This window comes from Anas acuta, chromosome 3 (genome assembly GCF_963932015.1).
Source record: "Anas acuta chromosome 3, bAnaAcu1.1, whole genome shotgun sequence".
NCBI classification, from domain to species: domain Eukaryota; kingdom Metazoa; phylum Chordata; class Aves; order Anseriformes; family Anatidae; genus Anas; species Anas acuta.
The window spans coordinates 118,111,316-118,120,005 of NC_088981.1; the positions used below are offsets into that span (position 1 = coordinate 118,111,316).

At 58.1% G+C, this 8,690-nt stretch overlaps 1 protein-coding gene across 1 annotated transcript; it reads right to left on the bottom strand.

Annotated features, from left to right (window-relative positions):
• Nucleotides 1-3,816: 3,816 nt before the first annotated feature.
• LOC137855022 (sterile alpha motif domain-containing protein 12-like) lies at nucleotides 3,817-7,529 on the bottom strand. The gene is made up of 3 exons (XM_068679099.1): nucleotides 6,823-7,529; nucleotides 6,320-6,572; nucleotides 3,817-6,227 (listed from the first exon to the last, which is right to left on the bottom strand). Exons 1-3 carry the CDS (start codon nucleotides 6,880-6,882, stop codon nucleotides 6,223-6,225), a joined length of 318 nt encoding a protein of 105 aa, XP_068535200.1. The 5' UTR covers nucleotides 6,883-7,529; the 3' UTR covers nucleotides 3,817-6,222.
• Between the last annotated feature and the right edge of the window lie 1,161 nt (nucleotides 7,530-8,690).

An 8,690-nucleotide genomic window follows, 5' to 3' on the forward strand; every position in this document is an offset into this window, starting at 1 on the left:
GTTGCACAAGGACAAGCACAGCGTCCTGCCCCTGGGGTGGAGCAAGCCCAGCACCACCACCTGCTGGGGGCAGCCGGCTGGAAGCAGCCTGGCACAGAAGGGCCTGGGGTCCTGGTGGGCACCGAGTTGAACAGGAGCCAGCAAAGGGCCCGCGCCACAAAGAGGGCTGCTGCTCTGGTGGGCTGCACTGGGCAAAGTGCTGCCAGCAGGGCAAGGGAGGGGATCCTTCCTCAGCACTGGTGAGGCCCCATCTGCAGTACTGGGACCAGGTCTGGGCTCCCCAGGATGAGAGAGACCTGGACGTACTGGAAAGAGGCCATGAAGACACTGCATTCCTAACTCATCTAACAGTCCAGCAATCAAATTCATCTCTCTCCAAGACTGTTCTGTCCAAGGCCATTTCCAAAACCATCAACAATCGTCTCAAAGTTTGTGCAGGATGGGAAAAGCCCCCGCGCTGAAGCAGGCCAAGAGCAGCTGCTCCTGGCAGGAGGACCAGGGGTGAACAGGGACTCACAAGCCCCCCTGGTCCTAATTCATCTAATAGTCCAGTACATCTCGCACACCAGAGTAAATCAGTAAACAATAATTTTATACGCCCCCCGGGATAATAAGCTGATAAAAAATACAACCAGTATGCATTTGTCAAGACCAAATGCTATCCTGCCAATCTAATTCCCTTCACTGATGGCTTAATTGGCCTTGAGGATGGGGAGACCAGGCTGAGCCTCACTATGACCAACTCCCAGGGCAGGATGAGGCCTTGGTGATGCGGCTTGGGGAAGGGTCTGCAAACCCCCGATCCCAACTTGCTTCCTAAATGCAAGGCTAGGTGGCAGCCAGCCTGGGGCTCTGGGAACGTGTGTCAGCTGTGCAAGGCTGCTCCAGAAGGGTAAAACCTCTAATTTTGAGGTGGACGTGGTGGGAGCATTGTGGGGGAGGACAGAGCAAAGGCAGCAGTCCCTGGATAGGACTCCGTACGATTTTACATTTTCATCCCACTAGGCCGGGGTGCGGGCCAGCACAGGCAGGCAGCAGAAAAAACAACAGACCCACAGCTGAAACACAAAGAGTAAATTTATTTTCATTACAGAATCACAGAATAGTCTAGTTTGGAAGAGACCTCCAAGATCACCCAGTCCAACCTCTGACCTAACACTAACCAGTCCTCCACTAAACCATACCACCAAGCTCTACATCTAAACGTCTTTTCAAGACCTCCAGGGATGGTGACTTAACCACTTCCCTGGGCAGCCCGTTCCAATGCCTAACAACCCTTTTGGTAAAGAAGTTTTCCCTAATATCCAACCCAAATGTCCCCTAGCCCAATTTCAGCCCATTCCCTCTCATCCTATCATTGGTGTGTGTATATTTGCTGCCATACTTCTGATGCAGCAACTGTTGATAAAATCACAGAATCCCAGAGCGGTTTGAGCTGGCAGGGCCCTCAGAGCCCCCCCAGTGCCACCCCCTGCAAGGTCTTAACACCCTTTGGTACATGTGTGTGATGTCGGTCTCTGACAGAAGATCTGCAGCTGGTAAGGGGCCTCTCAGCCTCCAGCAGTGTCCTGGGGAGATGTCCCTGGTCGTGGGGTGGCCGCCACCACGCAGCCCACTGCTGTGCAGGGATAGCCCCCAAAAGCTCATGCAGCCATATTTATGGAACAAAGCGGTTGGCTTGTAGTCAGACTACAAAAAATGGGAAAGGCAAGCACAACACTCCTTGCACCCACGACTTCTTTTACTCCCTGATAAATTAGTCTTGGAAGAACCTCCTGTTATTCGCTTGTTAATCACACGATGATGAAATGGCCTCAAGTTGCACCAGGGGACGTTTAGGTTGGATATTAGGGAAAATTTGTTCACTAAAGCGTTGCGAGGCATTGGAAGAGGATGCCCAGGAAAGTGGTTGGGCCACCATCCCTGGAGGTGTTCAAAAGGCGTGTAGATGTGGCGCTTAGGGACATGGTGTAGTGGTAGACTTCTCAGTGCTAGGTTAACAGATGGACGTGGTGGTCTTGGAGGTCTGTGCCAACCTAAATGATTCCATGGTCCTGTGAACTGGTTTCCAGGCTGACAAACATCAAAGCACACCACACAACCTGATTCAGGGGGGTTCCAAAGAACAGGCAGGAATCAAGGAAGTTTGTGGCCTGGTCATGGCATAGGCCTTTCTTTCTTGGGAGCCCGAGCCAAGCTGCTGTGGGCTAGGTCAAGGAGTCGAGTGCATCCATCGCAGTTAACCGTAGGTATTCTTGTTAGTGGTGGTTGGCAGTAATCTGTAATCAGGTAGAGAAGCTTAGGGAATAAAGCCTCGGTGTCCTCGTGTATCATGGACTCCTGTGAACCCCCAGCTGCAATTTCCTGGAACCCAAGGGTGACACAGGAAAGGTGTTGGGTGGCAGTGCCTGCAGGGTGGTAGGGGACATCCCTTGGCACAGATGTCCCTCCAGACATCTTCCAGTGCTTGTTTTACCACCTCTACCGGGGTGCAACTCCCCAGTTTGGTGCCGCTCAGCCCCAGTTTGGACCTGTTTGCCCTTTGGAGGATGCAGGCCTGAGCAGCTCCAAGGGGCAGGAGAAGGACAGCAGCTCAGCTCTGTGCTGATGTCCCAGGATCCCGGGACAGGAACAGCCGGACAGACTGCCACAATGCCCAGGACATCCCGAATCAACAGCCCCAGGAGGTCATACAGCAGCCAAGAAGAGGAAGCATTGAGTGAGCATCCTCTTGTGCATCCCTCTGGAGCCCATGGTGCTGCAGGAGGTTACCAGCGTGAAGGCAGGGGAGGCAAAGGAAGGGATGGGCAGCAGCTGGGGCACACCAGGAGATGTGCTGAAGAAATCCAGATTCTGAAGGAGCAGGGGCAACAGGACAGGGGACACACAGAGAGTGTCATCTGCCTGGATGTCCAGAACAGCCCCAACAGGATCCCTCAGCACAATGGCTTAGAAAGGTAAGGCTGGGATAAGAGAGAGGGTCCTAACATGGAAAAGCAGTTACTGAAAAGGGAGAAAGAACAAATGGTGAATTGTCACTGTGGAGCTAAGCCTCCGGGGAACACCCCCTGAATGCTCAAGAGAAGATGGGAGCTGTGGTGGTGGCACTGACCGGTAGTAAGGGGCTGCAAACACCGTGCACGGCTGTGGCAGGATGGAAGGAGACCGGCTGCTGAAAGGGCAGACTGCTCTGCAAAGTGATGCACACCCAAAAAGCAGGCTCAGCCTCACGCCTCCAGGAATGAATATGACGCCAGCTCCCCAGGCGAGACCTTGGGGTTGTAACAAGCAGGTCCACAATGGCAAAGATGTTCGAGCCAGGGAGCTGGGAAGAAACGTGTCTGCGGGGCAGGGGAAAATGTGCACGTGGCAAGGGTTTGCTGGGCCAGGAGCACGCTTGCTGGAAGCATCCTGCTTTGTGAAGCCTGGAGCAGACGGAGCTTTCTCCCACCTGAGCGTGGGAGCAGAAAGGAGCCACCAGCACAAGGAGCTCCTGCCCCTGCAGCACCCCCACCGCCAGCAGGAGCACTGATTCCCACTCTGGGCATTCACATCTTCAACACGCGCTGCTATATTGGCTGTGCCCTCTGCTGGGGTCTGCTGCCCTCAGACTGGAGACTTTGTTTATTCAACATTTCTATGCAAATACCCACTGGGCCCCAGCACCGTTGCTTACTCCTTGGGATCAGACACGTGGGTTTCCTCCAGACTGCAGCCCACAGCTCCTTCAGAACAGCGAGCAATAAAACACACACCACACTTTGCTCCATTGCTGAGGGCACCCAGCTGCTTTTTAAAGCCATAATTTCACCTGTCTTGTGTTTTTTTGTTCTTTTTTTTTGTTCTTTTTTTTTTCCCTAATGAAAAGTAGTTTAAGTGTATTAAAAGAGCCTCAATTAGGTGACAAAACTGCAGGATATGCCAGCGGGCAGGGTTCGGTCTTGATGCTCCCCCAGCTCTCTCCTGTGGCTCTGCAGCCCCATACCCAAAATCTGGCCCTGGTGCTGCAGAGGTCACCTAGCACTGCAGGAAACAAACATGCACACATCGCTGTGAGTTTTGTCTTAAAAAGCCATCATCCTTCCAGCTCCCAAGGAAAACAGGAATAGAAAAAAGAAAGAGATGAACAGAAGGGGAGGGAAAGGAAAACCACTACAAGCTGCAGCTCAGCTGGCTCAAATTGAAATTGGAGCTCTTAATCCACAAAGAAACATCTATACGCAAATCCCCCTGCTGCTATTTTTGCCTTCCTAAAACTAGTGTTAGCCCTAGAGTTGGCAGAGCCATTAGTCATTAAATAAGCAACCAGCTGCTGTGGCCACAGGGCTGTTTCAAGCAGCCTTCTGGCAGGGTGCTGCAGACCAGCAGGGACACGGTGGGGTGGCAGTGAATGGGGACAGGGATTGGGACACCCTCGGGCACCCACGCTCCAGCACAGCCTCCGTTACCAGTGCCAGGCTGCTGCTCACAGGTCAAAGTGGTGAGCAGGTGAATTTGTTCCCCAGTAGTATTTCTGGAGCAGAAGAGAAAAACATCAGTCTTATAAATAAACCCAGTAAATGCTCCGAGCTATGCAAAGACATCAAAGGTGCTCCCAACAAGAAACTCACAACGAGAGCCCCCAGCTCCCCATGGAGTTTCCAGGGCTCAGGCAGCCCCATGGATGCTCAGAAAAATCCAGGGGTGCTCGGGCAGCCCCAGGGATGCGTGGGCAGTCCTGGTGAAGCTCAGGCAGTCGTAGGGATGCTCCAGAATGCTCCGGCAGCCCCCAGACGATGCTTGGACACAGGCTGCTTGGTGATTCTCAGGCAAATCCAGCGATGCTCCGGCAGCCTCGGGGATGCTCAAGAGCTCTGAGTGCTTGGGCAGCCAGAGAGAAGTGGGCACAGGCACGATGGGAGCGCCCTGCTGCAGTACCATGCATGCAGACAGCACAGCTGGTGTTGCCTCTGCACGTCCTCCCAGGCTGTGCTCTCCAGCAGTTTCTGCGTTCTCCACCCTCCCACGGTGACCAAATCCACTTTGCAGGGGAGCAGGGCAGTCCCAGGCCAGGCAGACCTTTGGGGACATGCGGCCACCCTGCAGCTGCACCACTGCCCTGGTCGCTCCCATTGCTGCGAAAAGGAGCTGCCAGAGCCCCAAAACTGCAACTGCTGAGTTTGGGGCTTCTCCTGGGGGGGAGACAGCCCCAAAGGGAGTCTGGTGCTGCCCCCTGGTGAGATTTAGGATTAGGGGAGGTGAGGTTTGGGATCTGGGGAGCCATGCCAGCAGGGACTACAGGAGTAAAAATACAAACGGGTGCAAAACCAGATGGCACAGCATGAAACAAGCTGTGGTCCATGCAGGGGAGTAGCAGGACCTGGCCCCAGCCAGTGCTCCACTGCCCTATAAACTCGGGGTCCCCAGCCCCCTGCAAGCCCCAGCCCCCTGCAAGCCCCGGCCCCCTACAATCCCCAGCCCCTGCTCCTCGCAGAACAGAATGGGCAAATTGGGAGCGAGCCCCCATCACCCAGTAACTCCCCTGTAACCCACCACGCTGGCACCCTCAGGCTGCCCTGGCTGTGCCCCAGACCCCCGGGGGATCCGAGCACATGAGGGGTGCCAGGACCCCATATGCAGCCAGGCTCCCAGCAAGGGGTGGGGACCCTTCTACCTCGTGCCCATGGCTAAGGCTGCCTCTCCTCGCTGTCTGGGAGGCAGAAGGTCCCTCAAGCACAGCCACTCCGGTGGTTTCACAGCTCCAGCCACGTTTATTGAGGCCCTCAGCCCTGCCCTGCTGCTCTGCACACCCTGCCAGCCCCGGGGTCGGAGGCAGAGGGTGCCCCGGCACGTCCTTCGTGGGCTCCCCCATCGATGCACTGCTCCCGGGCACAGCCAAGGAAGGTGTCACACCTCCGTGTCCCCTCTCTGTATCCCTCACACCCTGGGCTTGCAACAGGATCTGGTGGCTGGGTTATTGCCACAGTGCTCCCCACACACCGCAGGTCGCAGTGGCACCTTGTGGGACCCGGTGTCACCCGGCAGCAGGTGGCTCACGGGGCGAGGGGCGAGGGCAGGCTCCTTCTCGCGCAGCCCTGCCTCTCCAGCCAGGTTTGGGTTTTTCTGGGGGACACGGTGGCCTCGAGACTCCTTCCAGCACCGCTTCCATGTCGTGTGCTTAATTCCAGCCGCCGCTTTGTCATCCCATGGCATCGCCTCCCTGCTCGCAAGCTCCTGTCCGCATCACTCTGAGGATAGAGGTGACCACAGTCCATCTGGAGGCACCCCCCGCGTCCTCACGGCCGGTGCCCCCCGTGGATGCGCTAAGGGGGATGCTCACCCCCGACGATGCTCAGCAGCTCTTCCAGCTCCTGCTGCAGCCGCAGCCCCAGCAGCTCCCGCAGCAGCTCCCGGCGCCGGCTGCGGGGGGCGACCCCCATGCGCCGCAGGATCCCCTCGGTCATTCGCAGCAGGGCCCGGCCGCTGACCCCGTGCTCGGCCGCCAGCTGCACCAGGTCCCCGTCCCCGCACCGTGCACCCAGCCAGGCGCACACCTCTGGCACCGACCACTGTGCTGGGGGCCCCTCTGAGACCTGCACCGGGAAGAGAGGGGTGAGCTGGGGTGTCCCCTCGCCCCCCCAGCCCGTCCCTCCAGCCCCGTGGGGGATACGGGGTCAGGCTGGCTGCTCCATGCCCAAATTCCACCCCTCCCCAAAATGGGACCCTTCTGCCATCCCCGTGCCCATGCTGGTGCCGGTGCTCACATCCCCGTGGGGTCTCCAGTTCACCCCCGGGGACACTCCAACACCCAGCCCCCAGCCCCCAGGCCCTGCCCTCGCTCACCTCGGCCAGCAAACATCCCTCCGACACAGCCTTGGCACCATCCTGCGCCTCGGTGTCCATGTGGGGGTCCGGCAGGGCGCGGGGGCAGCTGGGGCTCCCTACAGAGGGGGCTGCAAAAGCTGGGATGAGCACAGCCCCCTGCACCCCTATTCCACACCATCCCCTGGGGTGTGGTGGCTGCCCTCCCCCAGTGCAGACCCCTCCTGCCCACCCAATTCCCGTCCCCCCAGTTGGAACTGGGACAAGGCCCCTGCACCCATCCTGCCGCGTGGGCGCACGGAGCTGGGCACACCCGGGAAGCGAGACCAGCCCCAGCTCCCCACCACCTCCGCAAGCCCCGGGGGGCTCCGGCGTGCCCTGGCACCCCCAAGCCAGCCCAGACCCCTTCCCCAGCCCAACGTCCTCCTCCCCACCACCCTGCAGCTCACAGCTCTGCCCTGGGTCGAGCAGGAACCCACTGCACGGGAAGCAGGAGAGCAAAAGGAACCTTTGCCCGGGCGCTCCTTCTGCAGGCACCCCAACAGCACCCAGGGCTGCCAGGGGCGCGGCTGCTGCTCTGCGAGCTCCAACCGTGCTCCCCCTTCCTCTTTGCCCTACCCCAGCCCTGGCTTCACCCTCCCCACACAGCTCCAGGGGTTGGCGAGACCCCGGCCGGAGCCAGACACGAGGTTTTCCAGGGGTTGGAGGAGGGCAGAGCGGGGCAGCATCCTTACCACAACCAGGTGCAGGAGCTCTGCAAAGGCTCCCCCCTCTCCCGTCCCCATTAGGTGCAGAAGGGGCCCATCGCAGCCCGTCCCACGGGGTAAAAGCCCCCACACAGATCGACGCAGGGCGCACCGCAGCAGCCTCACCTCCAGCGCGAGCGCCAGAACAGGGCGAGCCCCGAGGATGAGTCACATCCCGAAGGGCTGCAGCCCTGCCCCTACCTGCAACAGTCCCCGCTGCCCGTGCCCCCCTTCCACGCAGCCCCAGGGGGGTCCTGGGGCCAGCTCAGTGCCCACGCAGGCAGCGCCAGGCTTGGTAGCAAAGCAAACACCCAGACATCGCTGTTGGGTGGCAAAATATCTATAAAGGCTGCTGAACCCAACACATCCCGCAAAGTAGGAGTGCACCAAGCTATTAAGCAACTTCCAGGGGTGGGGAGAAAAAAAAAAAAAAGAAAAAAAAAAAAAGTCTTGTGCATCCAGGTAGACGCAGAGCTGGCAGGACGTTGACGGAGCCCTGGGAACGTGCTCCTACGTGTGTGGGAACGCCGGGGAGTGCAGTGGTGCTGCTTCACACTGTCCTACCCCAATGGGCTGGGATGCACGGAAAGGAGGGTGAGGATCAGTGCCTGGTCTCCACAGCACCCCTCCCCATCCCCAGACCCCAAAGGGACCTCTGCCCTGTGAAGCTCTTGGTGACGTGGACGCCCCCAGCTACCCAAATGTGGGCAGAGGGATGGATTTTCAGCCACTCCGGCTGCCCAGAACGGTCCGACCGCAGCAGAGCCTCCCTCTGCTGGGACACCAGGTCCACAAAGCACACGAGGTGTTTATAGAAAACCAAAGTGCTGCCCCTGCTCCTCAGCTTCCCTCCCACCCACAGGCAGCTCAGCACAGAGCAGCAGCATTGCACAAGATTTCCAGCCAGCACGAAGCAGGCAGCACCCGCCGTCCCACCCAGCTCTTATCTCAGCTTTGCCTCCACAATTGCAGGGCTGCTCGGCAGCAGGTGGCTTGCAGAGGCAAGGTTCCTTCCGTACAAGGGAGCCGAAGATTTTTGCAGGGTGTTTTGGAAGATTTCTGTAGTGCCTGGCATAGCCCAAGCCACCCTCATTGTAATAAAAACATGAAAATGTGAAGGAGGAAAAAAACTCAGAACATTAA